Raw genomic sequence first — 19692 nt, forward strand, 5'->3', positions numbered from 1 at the left:
AGAATATAGCCATGGTCTAGACAGATGTGGTGCTTTTTCCCATAGGCTAGTGTGTGTAATAAGAAACAGGATGTATGTTAATCTGTGCCATATGGGTCATCTTAATTAGAGGAATCGAATATAATGACTTGCCCAAGACAGTCTTGCTTTTCTTGTTGTCCCAGTGTCTCATCTGGTTTAGCATTTGCCCTGGACAGAGGTATCCTGGTGGAAATGATAAATAACATGGACACCATAATTATAAAATAATTTTATTCATATAGCTAACATTTATTGTGTGCTAACTATGGATGAGGCATAAAGTCTTTAGCGGTTACACTGATACTTTGCATCATGAATCTATGAGATAAGTACTGTTGTCATTTTCCAAATGAGTAAACTGGTACATAGTGACGTTAAGTATGAGACTTAGGTGATAGAATAGTAGAACTAGGCTTTGACCCCTGGCAACCTGAATCCAGTGTTTATTCTCTTAACTATCTTTGCTTCCATAGTACCTGCCATGTACAAGGAGCTGTGCCAAGGACTTTACATGTATGAAGCATTTAATCATAAAGTCTCGGTGAAGTAGGCAGAATTTTTGTTTGTTTTACAGATTCCAAAAATGAGGCTTAAGGGGTTAAGTAAATCGTCCAGGCACGTACAAGATTGGATTCATGTGTCCAGCTCCACAGTTTATGCCCTTAACCATTTTTCAGTACTCAGGACTGACAGGTTTAGGAGGGAGTTATTAGATAGCTTTAAATATAGCTTTATTATGATTTCTACCCACTCCAGTGTTCTTGCCTGGAGAATCCCAGGGACGGTGGAGCCTGCTGGGCTGCCGTCTATGGGGTCGCACAGAGTTGGACACGGCTGAAGCGACTTAGCAGCAGCATTATGATTTCTAATACTGTAGCAAATAGATAATAATCTTCAAGTCTTAGGTCAAGTATCACCTACTCAGTCAGGCCTTTCAGTTCCTCTGTTATCATTTCTGGGCCTCCTTACAGTTGTTCTTTTTTTTTTTTTTTCTGTTTCTCCTCTGTGTCACTCACTTGTTTGTTATCACGGTAGTTTATAAGCTCTGTGATGGCAGAGATCCTTTAGTATTTCTTCACTACCTGTTTTTGATGCCTAGGACAATATCTGGTGGGAACTCAGTGAATATTTGTTGATAAGTCAGTGAGCTAAATAATAGGACATTGCAGCACTAATAAATACCTTTGAGTAATTCCTCAAACCTTACACTTAAATTTCGTTTTAAAAATACCACTGAAATTAATTGTACATTTTTGGAATTTTTTTTTCCCCCACTGCTTTTGTAAATATTATGTCTCTTTCAGGGAAAAGCATCAGAGAAGCTTTCTGAAAACAGTAAAATATTAACCTCCATGGCTAAGGAAAACATACCACCAAACAGTCAACAGACAAGGGGTTCTTTAGGTATGTCTTTAGGTGTGCTAAACTGAATTTAATATATTCTTAGCAGGCTATTATGAAGGAGCTTTGTCTTGTCAGAAAAAAAGACAATTTTTGAATCCTAGTAACTCCTTCCTGTCTGGAATCTTGTATGTGACAGTGTGGTCTATATATGAAATATAATGTATACTGAGAAACTTGTTCTCATTGTAACTGTTATTGTCTTGGTTATGATTTATAGAAATCATAGCAATAAGTATGTATCATAATTGAAAATTTTGAATGGCATTTGTGTGAGAAAGTGTGTTAATTGTTGAATAATAATGGTGGACTTGCTTTTACTTAAAAATCAAAGAACTATGCTTAAAAGATAGAAAACATTACTGATGACTATTTTGAAATTATAAATAAGTTAATATTTAGGTATATTGAGTCTTTGATTATGGTTTGGTGTGAAGATATTTGGGATACTACCTCATTTTAGCTTTTCGGTAGGTGTATTTTTTCTTTTAAGAAAATACATGAATATTTAAAAATTGCCTTGTGAATTACTGATGATAACTGAACCTTTTTCACATTAAAGAAGTCAAATATGGTTAATCCATTTGGTTAAAGCATTATTCTCATGTGGATGACTTTTCATGGCCATGAGTATACTCCTAAGTTGTTAGTTGCTTTGCATTTGTATTCTGCTAGGAGTACATGGGGATGTTGGCCAAAAGACTGCTGAATAGTTTAGTGGGCTCTCTATCTCTACTAGAAAAACAGCTCAAAATGAATGCCATACTTTTAGTATCATATATATAGAAAACCTTTTCCATTCTGAGTCTGTTATAAATTATTGGCTAATGTACAGCTTTTGAGGAGAAAGCAATGGCACCCCACTCCAGTAGTCTTGACTGGAAAATCCCATGGACAGAGGAGCCAGCCTACCAGTAGGCTGCAGTCAATGGGGTCGTTAAGAGTCGGACACGACTGAGTGACTTTCACTTTTCACTTTCAGGCACTGGAGAAGGAAATGGCAACCCACTCCAGTGTTCTTGCCTGGAGAATCCCAGAGACAGGGGAGCCTGGTGGGCTGCTGTCTATGGGGTTGCGCAGGGTCGGACATGACTGAAGCGACTTAGCAGCAGCAGCATACAGCTTTTGAAGGAGGAAATAACAACCCACTCCAGTATTCTTGCCTGGGAAAATCCCATGGACAGAGGAGCCTGGCGGGCTATATAGCTCATGAGGTTGCAGAGAGTCAGACATGACTGAGCACACACGCATGCCTGCAGCTTTAGTGAACTAAGTATTATATTGGTTAAGTGCCTTAGTCTCTAAGGCACTTAGTTTCTTTATAACATAAAGAGGTTTAGATTATCTTCTAGCCCTAAATTTTTATGAATTAAAAATTTAATTATTCTGAGAGATAGTGTTTTGAAAGTTTGATAGTAGGTTCTCTCAAGCACTAAGGTGAATCAGTGACTTTCTGGAGTTATGAGTTGCTTTGGAATGTGGCTGTCATGCCTTTGCAACCTGGCATCAATTATTTAAGCTCTTTGTTTCCTCATCTTAAGAATTGTGTCTATCTTAAAAGGTTATTGTGGCAGAGGTTGAATATGTATGAAAAGATGAGTGGCCCATTAATGATGGACAATAAATATTAATTTTCATGACTTTTTACATTTTTAAACTAGGTTTTTTATTTTTAAGAACTATATTAAAACTTATTCTTTATTACATTCACAAATCATGTAAGTTTAAAGTCCAATTTAACAGATAATGACTTCTCCCTCTTCCTTAACTGGTATCCCTTATTCATTCACAGGGCTTTATTTAACATTAGTGTGCTCATTACTCCTTAATCTTTATCCTAATTCCAGTTTCTTTGGTGAGCTCTAGACCCATATGTCTAATGTTTTAATGACATCTGTACTTGGATATCTTGGACTCAGAATCAACATGTACAAAATTGACTCCTCTCAAACGTTAGTGAGCTGGCTTTGTGGTCATCTTTGACACCTTTTTTCCTTTTTGTATCCCACAGCGAATAATTACATAGTTCAGATATTCTAACATCTAAACCTCAAATAAGTTGACTTTTCTCTAATTCCATAGAGATCATTTTATATAGGTGTCCATTGGCTTTCACTTAGATATTTTTTCCTAGTGTTCTTTTTGTTGTACCATCTAGCCTTCTCTGTTAAGTCTCTGCACTCCCAGTTGATGTCTTCCCCCAAACCGAATCGGATCATGTTAGTCTCTATTTCAAACCCTTCAATGGCTTCTTATTTCTGTTATGGTGATTTTACTCTTTTATTACCCTTACCAGATTGTGTTGGCCATTCCTACCTTATATTCCTGTGACATTGGCTCTCCCCCTGAAGAACAGTTTTGAACTTGTTCAGCTCTCTGTTTTACCTCAATAGCACCCCAGCTTTTCTGCCATTGTGTGTTCATTGCCTAACACTGTGTCTGGCACTTTGGTGTTTAGAAAAGATATTTTGAATGAATGAAGGTCCCATGGCAAAAATAAGCAATTTTGTTAGGTGTGTAAAATTTAATTTTCATGGATTATTTTTTTAATTGCCAACTGGAGTATAATTATTTTTGATGCACATTGAATCTTTCTAAAGAATAATAATTTGATTTTGTATCTTTGAGCATTCAGTTACTGATTTCTCGCCTGAATAATTGTGGTCTTAAGATTAGGCCAAATACTTAATTTTTGATGTTAGGAAAAATGTAAAGTAACTTGGCAACAGTTTTCCGTAAGTGATTTGAGGCATTATAAAACAAAGTGGCCTAAAATTTATACATTGAATTAAGCTCAGTGACACCATACTTTGAATGAGTAATTAAGCATAGTAGCTATCAGTGATAGGTAAATTAGCAATATTTGTTTTAGCCAATGAAGACAGCCTATTAATAGCTCATTGTACAGTTGTCATGTACCACTACATTTTTATGATTATGTAAATTCATTTCTGTTAGACGATGATATTCATGGATAATGCTTATCCATGTAGCTCCTTCTTCCACCAATTATACCTCTGACCAAAGGATTTGAGGAGTGTTAAGACTTCTACAAGTCTTATCTACAAGGCTTCTCTTACTTCACATACCAGCTGCAAGTGTGGAGTTCACGGGCCATCCTTTCTTCAGACGAACTGTTTCTACCACCTCTTCAAGTTTGATAACTCACTAGATGACTCCCAGAGCTCAGGAAAGTGCTGTACTTATCGTTACAAGTTTATTATAGCAAAAGGATACAGATCAGCCAGCCAAAGGAAGAGACACACAGGGCTTGGTCTGGGAGGGTCCAAATGTGAAGCTTCCATCAGCCTCAGGGATGTGTTACCCTCCTAGCACATCAATAGGTGACAGTATAGAGTATTGCCACCTAGGATGCTCACCCGAGCTTTGGTGTCTAGAATTTTTACAGGGGTTTCATTGTATAAGTGTGAATGATTTTGTCACTGTCCATGTGGCTCATTCTCTCCAGACCTCCTACTTTCCTGGTCAGGCTGATGTCCCATGGGTCAAAGGGCCAACCCTCCAACTACATGTCTGATCTTTTTGGTGTGAACAGTCCCCATCTGTATTATCTCTTTAGCTTAAACCATCTAGAGACTCACTGTGAGTCACCTTATTAGTATCAACTTAGGGGTTTGTTCTGGGGACCTGTCATGAGTAACATATGATCTCATGACTCAGAAGATTCCAAGAATTTAGAAGTTACCTCCCAGAGACAGAGGCTAGCTAGATTCTTATACTCAGCATGTGCATGGCTTAGTTGATATATGCTGATGAAATGGTGTCATTGATAAGGAGTTTGTTAGAATTACTTAGATTTAATGAAATTATGAGAAAATTGGCTAAAAACAATCTGTAAAAGCAAATGCTGTTTTCCATCTCCCTAAACCATTTCTAGGCATAATAGTTGTTATTATTTTATTTAAAAATCCTAAACCTTTCTGACCAGCTCATTTTCATGTTTCATAAGCATTATTGATGAGAAATGCTTCCTTTAATCTTTTAAATTTAGTTCTGTCATACCTTAGTCAAAGATCATCCCCTCATTCTTTCTCTTCTTTAGAGCAGTTGAACATTTCCCCTTAGATTGGTTGAGGATTATTCTTTTCATTTTGATGTTTTATATCCTGGAAGACATTTTTAACAAATGAAATAATATAGTAAATACTTTCAGTGTTTTTTTAATATGTGTGTATTTTGACTCTACATCCATAGATTTTGTACTGATTTTAAAGTGTAGTTCATGGCTCAGTGATAAGGATGAGAGCATTGCTGTATTTAAGATTTTTTCCCCGCTGTGTTTTTCATTAAAGAAATAAAGGAAAATGTGCACATGGTAAAAAAAAAAAAATGACACAGAAGTATATATAGCATGAGAATTGATGATCCTCCTAACCTTGTCCTCTAGTTATTTAGCAGTTTCTTGTATACAGTGTCATGACTAGACTGCACACATGTGTATAACCCTCTCTTCTTTTTCTGTATATGGTAGCATAAATCCTGTTGTGCATTTGAAGATACCACCATTTACAGTATAGGGGCGTGACCATGACCTCCTGAGATTAAAAAGAACCTTACTGTTTGTTGACAGACCTGGAGCAGTTACTGTCTGCTGCTAGGGTTTCCACTGCAGACTGGCTGTTGGCTGCTGTTTGGAACTTAGCTTGTAAATAGTTTCTTACACTGATGAAAAGAATGGCTCATTGTGCCTAAACTTTATATAAACCATATGGTTTATGTAGAGTACCTGCTTTCTGTCTGTAGAGTCTAGAATTTCGGTACCTACTAGGCAGAGGGTGCCTGAGTGACCAGCTCCTATTAAAAACCCTGGGCACTGAGTAGGGAGCTTCCCTGGGAGATGACACTTCACGTGTGCTGTCACAGCTTGTTGTGCAGGAATTAGGCACGTCCTGTATGATTCCACTGGGGAAGAACTCTTGAAGTTTGAACCTAGTTTACCCTGGACAATGCCGCATTCCTTTGTTAGTTTTGCTTTGTATCCTTTTGGGGTAGTAAACCATAATTGTGAGTATAATGGCTTCTGCATTCTGTGAGTCCTGTCAAGTCACCAAACCTGGGGATGGCTTTGAAGACTCCCAACACATTCCTTTTCAGTCTTTATTTTTTCTGGTTCCTTTCTATCTCCCTCACCTCTAAACTTTGGATACTCCAGAATCCATCTTTAATGTTTGTAGGCCCTAGGTGTTTTTTATCTGTCCGCCATTTCTAGGCAATATCTCTCACTTATATCAAAGTGCCATTGATTTCAGGCTCCAAAATGTCCCAAATTTATTTTAGCTTTCATTCTTAGAAGTCAAGTAAATCTACAAGCAAAAAGTTTGCAGATTATTGACGTAAGAAAAAATTTTTTTCCTGTTACTAGAAATTAGTATGATTCATTCTAAATACAGTTGTGCTTGTGGAAATTTGGAAAAGAATTATAAGGAAGGAAAATTACATTGCTGCAATTTAAAATTAATATCAGAAAAGAAGCAACAGCAGAGTTTCATACTGCAGCGTCATTCTAGGGTTTAAGCTAAAAAAAGATTTTGGATATTAGGCAAAAGAAAAGAAAATCGTTTTTACTAATTTTTAGTAGTACTTTTAACTGTCACTCCTTGTAGCATATGTGGTCTTAGGTTTCTCTTATTCCAAGTTAAATCCCAAACATTCTGCCTCTTTGGTATAGTTTGTACAAGTCAAATGGGTCCTTTGTAATAATGTCTTTTAGCTGAAGTTCTCCTCAAAGTATTTATTTGCATCTCTTGATAAGTCATTTGCTTATGGAAAGGCTTAGTATTATTTCCTATAATTTGTCCTTTGATTACTTTGACATAATACTTGTTGATGGTAATATAATAATGAAGAAACTAAGTGTTCCATGGCAATCTGTAAAATATTTACTATGAGTGCTATTTAGAAAATAAAAACTAATTTTAAAAAGGTTACACAGTGTAGTTTTAAATATTTAACCCATACCCACTATGGAAACCAGATACTTTTAATTGCTCTAGCTCTGAAGCATAGTGTTAACTTAGAGTCAGTCACTGATGTTGTATTTGGTGAAGTGACATCACTTCAATTGACCCTAAGGTGACACTGATGCTTTACTTGCCCCTGGAACAATCAGAAGACAACTGCCCTGCAAAAGTAAGTCTCACCATATTTCTCAGTTCATTAAGTCAATTAGGATCCCGTCGTTAATACTTAGTTTAAAGTGCACAGAATATTTAAATTGTTCTATACAGTTCTTAATTTTATGTCTATGACTTACCTCTGATATGGTAAAATATTGGTACCAGATAACAAAAATAATTAAAAAGTATTTTCTGTTGACTGACCATTTAGTTAATAAAATTTTAAATAATTCTGAAGGCATTATGTATTCTCACTCATCTTTTAAGACAGTTATTACAAATACTATTTGAATCAATAGTGAAAAGCAGATACTCATGATAAACTTCATATGGATAGTAATTATAGATGAAAATGAACCATATTTTTCTTTATTTTCTTTCATATAAACCCACCAAGCAGAGCTGAAAATCAGCAGCAAAAGCCACCTTAAATACGTGACTTAAAAAGCTGTTAAGTTACTTGTTCTGCTGAGTAGGAAAGCTGAGCACATTGGGGGGCATCATCCTTATAGCATTGTTTTCTTTTCCTCCTTGACACAATAGTGCATCCATTGTGACCCTGTGTAACTAGAGACATGGAACTCTGGTTACTAGTCATTATGCTTACTCTTTCTATGCAGTCATACTCCTAAAAGCAGAGATGAAATACTAAGAATAGTGTTTTTCTTCTTAATCTTTCTCTTACTCAAGCATTCATTTATATATTCATATACACATTTATTGTAAAGTTGAATAAAGCATGGACAGTGCGTTCATGGATTTTATAGTTTAATTTCATGTCTGAAATTCCTTTCTGAATGTGAGAAGCAAACCATTTTTCTCTTTAGGCTTAAATTCTGTCTCTTTGAAAATAGGTTTTTAAATTTTCTTTGTGAGGAAAGAATGTCTTTCTCAAATGAATTTATATGGAATGCTTTAGATTCTTCTGGAAGAGAATTAGGAACATGAGTAAGAGGTGTCTTTAAGGAGTCCTCTGTCATACCCTCATCATTAGGAGTTAAGTAGGCCAGGAGTGCTTATGAAGAGAATTTGGGTTTTTATGGTAGAAAGGGGAATTTAGTATTACATAAAAATCAATAGATGTTCATTTATATTTAAAAGACTTTGGTTTTATTTTTGCTCCTGAAACATTTTAATGATATAACAAAGCAGTGATATGACACAGTCATGAACAGTTTCCATCATTTAGATGCATTATGAGGAATAAGGCAGAAAAAATGGTAATATCCTTGTTGGTGTATTACTTACAGTCAGTTGTTTCATCTGTATTTCTTGTAGCTGACTTTGAGGAAAATTATTTTGTTCAGAAATAATATTTTATACTTTAGTATTGCCTAGGAGGACTAAAAAAGCGAGAGAAGCTTCAGAAATTGTAACACGTGCTGTTGGTGCTTGACATAGTGTTTCAGTACTAAAAATATTTTTAAAGTATATAATTTGATTTTAACTGTTTTATTAAGATATAATTTACATACCATAAAGTTTACCCATTTAAATTGTACAATCAGTGGTCTTCAGTGTATTTGCAAGTTGTGCAGCCATCGCTGTGGTCATCATCCCAAAATGTAATTCGATTTTTGAACTCTTGCATAAGGAAGCCCTACTCAAAATGGAAGTTTTTCTTAGAGGACTAAGATTCTTTTACAGAGTTTCTATTTGGAATGACAAAACTCTGGAAATGGGTAGTGGTAATGATTGCACATTTTGAATGTACTTAATACCAGTGAATTGTATGCCTGAAAATGGTTAAAATGTCTGTTTTACCACAATAAAAATTAATATCCCTTTATATGAAATCAGAAATGGCAGCTTTAAAATTTTTTGGAAATTTCAGCCTAAACCATGCATGGCTGTTTTTATCAGACATGTTATATTCAATATCCTGTGATAAACCATAATGGAAAGGAATATGAAAAACTCCCTGGGTTCAGAAGATCCCCTGGAGAAGGGAAAGGCTACCCACTCCAGTATTCTGGCCTAGAGAATTCCATGGACTATACAGTCGATGGGGTCATAAAGAGTTGGACACGACTGAGCGACTTCACTTTCATTTTGACATGTATATGTATAACTAAATAACATTGCTGTACAGCAGAAATTAGCACAACATTGTAAATCAGCTATCAGTTCAGTTCAGTCGCTCAGTTGTGTCCGAGTCTTTGCGACCCCATGAATCGCAGCACGCCAGGCCTCCCTGTCCATCACCAACTCCCGGAGTTCACCCAGACTCAAGTCCATCGAGTCAGTGATGCCATCCAGCCATCTCATCCTGGGTTGTCCCCTTCTCCTCCTTTCCCCAATCCTTCCCAGCATCAGAGTCTTTTCCAATGAGTCAACTCTTCGCATGAGGTGTCCGAAGTACTGGAGTTTTAGCTTTAGCATCATTCCTTCCAAAGAAATCCCAGGGTTGATCTCCTTCAGAATGGACTGGTTGGATCACCTTGCAGTCCAAGGGACTCTCAAGAGTCTTCTCCAACACCACAGTTCAAACGTTTGCATCAATTCTTCGGCATTCAGCCTTCTTCACAGTCTACTCTCATATCCATACATGACCACTGGAAAAACCATAGCCTTAACTAGACAGACCTTAGTCGGCAAAGTAATGTCTCTGCTTTTGAATATACTATCTAGGTTGGTCATAACTTTTCTTCCAAGGAGTAAGTGTCTTTTAATTTCATGGCTGCAGTCACCATCTGCAGTGATTTTGGAGCCCCCCAAAAAAAGTCTGACACTGTTTCCACTGTTTCTCCATCTATTTCCCATGAAGTGATGGGACCAGATGCCATGATCTTCATTTTCTGAATGTTGAGCTTTAAGCCAACTTTTTTTCACTCTCCTCTTTCACTTTCATCAAGAGGCTTTTTAGCTCCTCTTCACTTTCTGCCATAAGGGTGATGTCATCTGCATACCTGAGGTTATTGATATTTCTCCTGGCAATCTTGATTCCAGCTTGTGTTTCTTCCAGTCCAGCGTTTCTCATGATGTACTCTGCATATAGGTTAAATAAGCAGGGTGACAATATACAGCCTTGACATACTCCTTTTCCTATTTGGAACCAGTCTGTTGTTCCATGTCCAGTTCTAACTGTTAATTAAAAAATTGTTATGACACATGTACTTTTATGTCAGAATACCACATTATTAATTTTCACAGACTGAAAGACACATATTAAAGTTGTAGGTATTTTAAAAGAAATTTCAGCAGAATTAAATGAAGAAGAAAAGGTAATTGGCTTTCCTTTGCTTTAGTTTTGCTGTGCTTAAAAAAGTGAGATGGCAGGGACTTCCCTGGCAGTCCAGTGGTTGAGACCTCACCTTTCAATCTAGGGGGTGTGGGAACAGATCCCTGTTTGGGGAGCTGGCATCTTGCAAGTCTTACAGCCAAAAAACTAGATATAGAGCAGAGACAATGTTGTAACAAGTTCAATTAAAGACTTTAAAAATGGTCCAATTCAAAAAGAAAAAAAGAAAGGCACAATGGCAAACAGTACAGAGCCATCTATCTAAAGGGGGAAGAACTAAATATAACACACACACCCCCACATAGTACTATGAAGACACCTTTTATAGATGTATAAAAAGCCTCTGGAAGAAGACACAGATACAGCAGTGTTAGTTATTCTAGGTGGGAGAAGTGGGTGGGAGGGATATTTTCCATTGTTTGAATGTATTAACTATTGAAACATTTCAAATAAAAAATTTATTATCCTGATCCAAGTCTCAGAATCCACATGACTGTGTTCCTTCCTACTGTGCTTTGTTACAGGACATTGCATTGAAATTGAGATTGGGTTGCAATGAGCTACATTGCTTAAGAAGTTGTTTTCTTTCTAGGAATTGATTATGGATTAAGTCTGCCACTTGGGGAAGACTATGAACAGAAGAAACATAAACTGAAAGAAGAACTGCGACAAGATTACAGACGCTATCTTACTCAGGTAATGAGTTCTAGTAACTCGTTTGGTTTTGTGCTGTAGAATTTACCTCCTGAATTTATTTTCATAAGATTGTTTAGTCATATACATTAATATTTACGTTTTTAGGGGTATCTAGCAATGTACTGTAACAAAAGTTAAGTGATATATATGACATTGATAGAGAAAAAAATGATTCTGAGAATTGGTGCCATGAAATAACACAGACTCTTGACCTTTTAAGGAGGACAGTGGGTTCTAATTTTAAATGAGATTGTAAATTCTTGTTGTTCATGTTTTTTATAGAGTAGTCATGGTATAAAATAGCCCAGCCTACTACTCTGTTCCCTTCAACCATGTATTAAAATGACATGTGGAGTTCTAGTTTCTAATTATTTTCTTAAGAACTAAGCTTATAAAACGTCATTCAGCATATTTCCTTAACCATCAGGTTTTGCTTTATGATTTAATCTATTTACTTAGTGGAACTCTTGTTTTAAGTATTTTTTGTTAAATTATATGATAGCTAATTATTATAAGTTTAAAAATATAGTTTACTAGGTTATAAATGTATCGAAAACTGTCATCATGTTTCTAGTCATCCCAAGAGATTCTTTAGTTTCTTCCTACTTTGTAATGTTTATTCCACATGTATGAATCGTCTCTTATTTATTTTGATTTGACATGAAGAGAAAGGACTTTGAATACGTTTTACCTATGGTTTGTTTCCCTTGACTTTAGGGTATTACACAAGCAAAAAGAAAGGTAGGGTTGCCTGCAACATGTTGTTCTTTACTGTTTTGTTTTAGATCTAGTAGCTTGTGATTATTTGCATATATGATATTGTTGTTCGCAAACTAATAAAAATAACTTCATTTGTGATTCAGAGACTTTTTAATGGCACCATTTTGGATCCTTGCTTTTAGCAAAATGACACTCTATACATCATATGTTTCCATTAGTGCAATCAGGCATTCTTTTTGATTCCTGCTTTGCATTTGTTTTTGTTGCTTTCTTATGCATCTTTTAGAAATATTCTGCAGCTATTGTAAATTCATTTGTTCTCAGCATGCATGTTTTTGTTCTTCAAAATAATTATAATTGTACTAGTTGCATTAAGATTAATAAAACGACAGAATATTTAAGATATTCTAAGATATTTTTGAACTGTTTGTTGTCAGTCTGGATTACTTGATATTTTGGTTCCCAAACCTGTGGATTACATTTGCAAACTTATATTGGAAAATGAAGAAAACATATTATAAAACTGTTTTTAAAATGAATCTCTCACATCCATATATCTTTCAGCCAACACTTTTTAAACACTTGTCATCGAGATGAATCTGGTATGAATTTTGTCTTCAAGGGGCTTAGAATCTAGTTGTAGAGATAACATTTATACAATGCAGACAGTGATAAATCTTAACAAGGCAGGTACTGTAATGATCAGGAAAGGCCTCCAGATTTTTGACTGATCTCCTTGCCCTAATTCTCAATCCATTCTCCATGCTACTTTCCAGCATGATCTTGTCCCTTACCAGTTGAAATCCTTCTGTGTCTCCTCTCTGCCTTCAGGATAAAAACCCAAGTTGCTTAGCATGACATGAGTAGTCTCTTCACGATCCAGCCTGCCTCCCTGGCCTTGGGCCTCATTGTCCTCTCCCTTTCCCTACCGCTCGTTGGCTGAGGTTTTCCTTTAGTATCTGCTACAGTCCGTGGGGCTGCAAGAGTTGGACAAAACTTGCGACTAAACCACCACCACTTTCACTTGTGGATTTTACATTATTTTATAGACACAACGTTTTTAAAAAAGAATGGCATTGGAAGGTATAAGAAGAAATTACCTTTATGAAAGAGAAGAATCGAGGAGCACAAATCTTTAAATGTAAAGGGCTGTGAAGGAATTTTTGGTCTTAGATCATTAAGAATATAGTTGTGGTAGAGGAACAGTTGTTCCTTAATATGACAAAGACAATTTTTGGTTGACATCTGAGAAGGTGGGAGTGGAGAGGAAAGCAAGGGAAAAAGAAAATTATGTAGAATATGGGGAGGCAGCTGCCATGGTTCCTTGACTCCTGGAATATGTACAGTTTCCAAGTCCCATTCTCTCTGGATTTCTTGTGGCTTCCAGACTTTTGCAAGAGTATTAACTTTAAAAAATGATCAAATCTTTTCTGCCAAGAAGAGCCACTTAAACAATTAACTACCATCTTCTTTCTAGTCTTTAGAATAAAAAACACTTGGCCGTCTAAACACAAAAAGAACATATTCTCAGAAGAAGTTTTTAAACTGAGTCAGTAAATTATTTCCAGCCCAGACCTCTCTCCTGAACCTCAGACTCTTGACATTTTCACTTAGAAATCTAGTGGGTATCTTGTGTTGAGCATGTCTAAAAAGGGAACTCCAGATTTCCAATCTTTTCGACTCCCATCCCCTAGAAGCCTGTAGGCTACCTATCAACTATTCTTGTCATTTTATTTATTTATTTTTTGGCCACAGCACTTACCACCTTCTAACATACTGTAGAATTACTCTTCATTGTGTTTATTATTTCTTGTCAGTTTCCCCTGCTGGAATGTGAACTTTGGGAAGGCAAAGATCTTTTGTTTTCTTCACTGAAAAGTCCCAGGTGTATCAAACAGTGTAGACATATTTGCACTCAGTAATTACTAAATGAATGCGTGAATGATTAAAGTTCAGCGAAGCTCACTGTGTCATCCTTATTATTAGTTTTTTTCATTTTATTGAAAAATACAGACATCATTCTGGGCCCATGTTTAGAGTGGGGCATGGCTTAATGAAGGAATAAGGATGCACTATCTCTGTATGCTCAAAATTGGAACTCTGTGTGTTTTGATACATGTGTAACTACAAAATGACTAGGTTTACATTGTACTTTGGTATATAGGGATCAAACTGACTCAGGGATCTAGTTGTGTGTCAAATTGTTTCTCTTAATAAATAAGCTTAGAATTTATGTAACTGCCTTTCAAATTAGCTTTTGTAGTGCAGCTTATTTCTAAATTCAGATTAGTCTGTTTTATCAATTATTTTGTTCCCATGATGTTTTGAGTATAACTCTGTTGCAGTACATTATATTGTAGTTATTTGTTTCCATGTTTGTTTCTTCATTTGAATTATAAATCTCTTAAATATAGGGAACATATGCTTATCTTTTTCTCCCTACCACCTGTAAAAGTAACAGAAAAGTATTAGATTGCTTGTTTTATGAATACAGAAAAGTCATAGAATTAGGTTAATAAGTATTGATTGATTTAATCCTCATTACCTAATAATATAGACTTTATTATTATTGTTTTACAAAGAAACAGAAGCAGATAAATTAAGAAACTTCTCCAGATTATATGACTACTCAGCACTAGTACCAGAAAGTTGGGGATTGTATATATTTTTCATAAATCCCTTGTGTTTGTTTTATGGTGTTCAAAGAGATTTTACATGTTTTAAATCCTTCCTGATCTTGTAGCAGCTTTGTTAAGGCAAAATAGATTCCAGTTTCATTTTACAGAAGAAAGTCTGGATCAGAGAGATTAAGTGACTTGCTCAGTGTAGCATAGCTGAAAATTGTTGTAGCTGGTCCAAGAGCCCAGGCCTTTGGATTCCTAGTCTGATGCTCTGTCACGCTGCATTACATAAATGCTTAATGGACAGGAATGGAGAGGCTCAGAGAGAAATAATGTTCATAGTTTATGCCTTCTGGCATTTAAATACATATCCATTAATTGCGGAGAAATTAGAAAATTCTCTTTTTTTCTAATTTTGGTATAGTCTTCACACATTTGTAGTTTCTGTCTTCATCTCCATTTCATTCTGTTGCTCTGTATAATGTAATAATTTAGACTATATTAATAGAATATAAAGCACATTTATGAAACATTTTATAAAGGCAGTTAGGTAATGTATTTTTTTAATGTGTGTGTCTATATACAGAAAAATTTTCTATCCGCGAGTGAAACAGATTCATCTACTCTGGGAGTTTCTCTTCCTATTGGTGAGAGGTTATCTGCTAAGGTAGGTGGATAGGAATAGTTGTTATGGATAGCAGTTTCTTGAGGCATCAAAATCATGAAAGAGTATATTCTTGATTTAAATGCAAACAAGTTTACGTCATTTCCATACTTGATTTTTTTCAAAATCTGTTGAGTCTCTAATGCTGTTTAAAAAATGTTTTGGAATGTTAAATTTGTAACCATGTAATATGCTATATTCCTTTAATATATTAATTAAATGTTCAGAATTCATTTTTTTAAAGCATTGGTTTCTAAGCTATAAAGTTCAGGGTATGTGAAAAAAATTATCAGTGAGATGAGTGGATGAGAGTATACTGAGCTTTTATATGGGTGATTTTTGGGCTATTTGAATATGTGTTCCTATCACAAATAAGTGTATATTATCTTAACAGGGGGTAGTGATTAAGCACTGTATTCCTCTTGCAGATATTCAAATTCCCAAGCTAGATCAGAATTATGATATATAAGGCAAATAGACAGTAAGTTTCAAAAGACAGCCTTACTTCTTACAAAACTTTTTAGATTGTGCTGTTTCAATGATGCTGAAGGTATTGGGGCTTAAGAACATTTCCTAATACAATATATTTATGTTTCAACAGAACATTGATGTTATAACATTTTAGTTACTATGATAATTTTACGTTTTTATATTTTAAATAGAATGAAGATCTTTCCTTAAACTTGGGAAGGAAATGGATAGAAGCAGGTCTTTCAAGGGTGCGGTATGAGGAATTGGAGGCAAGAGATACCTTTGAGGAGGAAAGTAGGAAGGTAGCCCGGTCAAGTCTTGGAAACATGCTAATGACAGACCTACTGGCAAACACATTCATGCACTTCCTGGTGGAAGAGATTTATTTATGAATGCTTTCGGCAGAGTGCACTGGGATTCTCTAGGATTGCTGTTGGTAAACAGAGAATTCAGGGACTTAACTGGTCACAGCTCCTAGGAAGATATCATCTAAGTCAAGTAACTATTGGAGTATAAAATGTCAGCATTTCAAAATCAAAGCCATGCCCTCATGTTAGAGATTGCCTGTGTTAATTGGAACTTAAGCGTGTAGTAAACCTTATTTTAATGTGGCCAGAATGGACGAGGGGAACTGCACTGGTGGTCTCTGATCTCTTCCTGCATCTCCTGTGCCTTACAACTATTCCTGCCTTTGACATTATTAGTAAAGTTTGATGCTAAGCAGGATCTCTGAATTGTATGAGTCTGATTTGACTGTTAGGTACTTTTTCCTAATGTTGAAATTAGCATTGCCTTTTTTTTTTTAACATTACCTTTTGGTTTTCTATTTTAAGGAAAGGTTGAAACTTGAACGTAACAAAGAATACAATCAATTTCTCAGGGATAAGGAAGAATCCACTGAAAAGTTCAGACAGGTAGAAAAGAGTACTGAGGTAGGTTTTGCTTCTAAATAAATCTTTACATGCTGAATATTTGTACTCACTTGAAAATATTTTTATATTGTTAAACATTTCACTTAGTTTTTATATAAATATTTAAAAAGTTAAGCCAAACTGAACCAAACACAGGAGAGAGATTTAATTTTGTAAATGGTTTTATCTCATACTGAAGAACTTACTCTGCTTTTTAACTTGAACTTCATGGAGGGGATTTAATTTTAGAGATTGGTTTTAAGTAATGTTTGTTTATATTTTATTTTTAAGTGATTTTTTGTACTGACAAATTTCTAGCTGTATGTATGTATATACATATATATGTAAAGAAATATAACCAAATTTAAGAGTGGTTGAAAAATTTACTGCATCCTATATTCTCTGTGTTGAGAAGGCATTTAATTTGAAATACTCTGAACAAATATTTAACTGCCAAAATACGTGTAAAGTCTCCTTGGGATAGTTTATCTTCTCTTTTTGTAATCATCTATCCATATTATTGTTGCCTATTTATTTTGTATTTATTAAGTTTTATTAAAGGATAACACTTCTTTGGAGGTTATTTCCTAAAGAAAAGATATTTCTTATGGGTGATTAAGCCTTTGATTTGAGATGGTAAATAGATTAAGCATCATTTGAGAATTTAATTACCTTTTAGAAGATAGCATCTCATTAAGATCTTTTTCTTCTTTTTTTTGTTAACCAGCAGAAGAATCTAAGAAGTAAAAAACCTGTTAGTCAGGTTAAACCTGATTTACCTTCACAAATACAGTCATCTTGCGAAAATTCAGAGGGTCCTAGAAAAGATGTCTTAACTCCTTCAGAAGCATATGAAGAACTTCTAAACCAAAGACGACTAGAAGAGGACAGGTACCGAAAATTAGATGATGAAATTGAATTAAGGAACAATAGAAGAGTCATTAAAAAAACTGATGAAGAAGTGGGCGTTTCCAGTAAAACACATCAAAGGTTTGACAGCAAGACTGACATTCCAGATAGAAGATTTCACAGGTTTAATGAGGATCGTGCTTTTGATAAACAGTCTTACAGACCAGGCTATGATCCAGAAGTAAGTGAAGACATGGATGAGAGGTTTAGATATGAAAGTGATTTTGATAGAAGACTTTTGAGAGTTTATACAAAAGACAGGTATTTACAACTTCATTTTTATTTTCTTTATTTGCTTAATATTACTCTTGTTACTTTTTATCATTATGTTAGATGCTGTTTCATTTCATGTACATATTTGATTAATTTTAGGATGCTATCAGTTTTATACCATAATTTATGTGTCACTGAAGAACAAAGAAAACAACCCATGGTAAGGAAAAGGGGAACCAATTAAAAAGCTAGGACACTGAAAGGCTACAACTTAGGTAAATATAAAATTAAAAGGGAAATAAACTTTCCCACAGAAAAGGACAGAAAAGAAACTTCCACTTCTCAACCTTGGCACTGAGTGGAGGGAGTTAAAAAGAACTTCCCTGAGAATTTGAACTGTAAGCCGGTACTGATTCAGGTTTTCAGTCTCAATTCATTCTGTAGTATTGTCCAAAACCGGAGAAGGCAATGGCAACCCACTCCAGTACTCTTGCCTGGAAAATCCCGTGGACGGAGGAGCCTGGTAGGCTGCAGTCCATGGGGTTGCTAAGAGTCGGACACGACTGAGCAACTTCACTTTCACTCTTCACTTTCATGCATTGGAGAAGGAAATGGCAACCCACTCCAGTGTTCTTGCCTGGAGAAGCCCAGGGACAGAGGAACCTGGTGGGCTGCTGTCTATGGGGTCACACAGAGTCGGACATGACTGAAGCGACTTAGCAGCATTGTCCAAAACAGCCCTGAGGTGAGAATTCAGTTATCTCATTCTTATAGGGCGCCATGGTGACTGGCATGAGAAAAATAGCTTTTCCCTGACATAATTGACTCACAGCCAGATTCAAGGCTTTTTGAGTTTCAGATGTTAAAATGCGTGAGGGGGGAAAGCACTTTAAAATAGATGAAATACAGTTCATTCCTTTAATGTTTCTATGCTCTAAGTACTTTTATCAACATTTTTGCCTTTAAGTTACTTACTGAACATTTATTTAAGTGAAATGGCACTTACTAATTTTGATCAGATTTTTAGGTGCTTTTCAGTTCTTTTGGATGTTGTTTCTGTGACACTATTTGTAATTTATTAATTACTACAATGGGGTCTTATTTTATTAAGTCATTTGTCTTAATACTCAAAGCTTGCTTTAATCTAACTTTTGATTTGGAGATAGAGATATGATAGGATCTTATATTTTCATTGACTAGGTAACCTGTAGGGATTAAAGGTAAATATTGAACAGTTTATGGGACTTATTTCATTCATTCATCCAAATAGATTATTTTTTAAATATTTTAGAAAATTTTCTGAGACACAGTGCTGCATGACTATTCTAATTATTAATAATCATACAAAGCCTTTGCAGTTCTTTCTTATCTGCTCTATTCTGTAGTTATTATATTCTGCTCATATCCAGTCTTTTTTTAAAATTTTTAGTTTTTTAATTGGAGGATAATTGCTTTACTAGGTTGTGTTAGTTTCTGCTGTACAACATATTCACTTTGATTTAGGTAATCTGAAGGATTAGAATTTTGTAATGCCAATTATAGTTTATTTCTTATTTGGATCTAGTTGTACTTCAGAAAATGCTCCAAATTCTGTAACATGTTATATTTGAAAATGTTTGTATCTAGAGGTCGTCAAAGGCTGCCTGAACTACAGGAAGTCTCAGTTGGGGAAACACAGATATTTTTG

At 35.3% G+C, this 19692-nt stretch overlaps 1 protein-coding gene across 50 annotated transcripts in view; it reads left to right on the forward strand.

Moving 5' to 3' along the window:
- The window catches only part of CSPP1 (centrosome and spindle pole associated protein 1), a 115712-nt gene that overhangs the window by 18732 nt on the left and 77288 nt on the right, over nucleotides 1-19692 (forward strand). For 11 of the 50 annotated variants that reach the window (XM_069600144.1, XM_069600159.1, XM_069600179.1 and 8 more), the window contains 6 exons: nucleotides 1326-1425; nucleotides 11393-11496; nucleotides 12214-12237; nucleotides 15424-15504; nucleotides 16806-16904; nucleotides 17611-18053. In XM_069600144.1, coding sequence (XP_069456245.1) covers nucleotides 1326-1425; nucleotides 11393-11496; nucleotides 12214-12237; nucleotides 15424-15504; nucleotides 16806-16904; nucleotides 17611-18053 — 851 coding nt within the window. Of the gene's footprint in view, nucleotides 1-1325; nucleotides 1426-11324; nucleotides 11497-12213; nucleotides 12238-15423; nucleotides 15505-16805; nucleotides 16905-17610; nucleotides 18054-19692 lie in introns of all 50 variants that reach the window. The other 39 variants (XM_069600152.1, XM_069600165.1, XM_069600186.1 and 36 more) reach the window with 9 other exon arrangements.

Source organism: Ovis canadensis, chromosome 9 (genome assembly GCF_042477335.2).
Source record: "Ovis canadensis isolate MfBH-ARS-UI-01 breed Bighorn chromosome 9, ARS-UI_OviCan_v2, whole genome shotgun sequence".
NCBI lineage: Eukaryota > Metazoa > Chordata > Mammalia > Artiodactyla > Bovidae > Ovis > Ovis canadensis.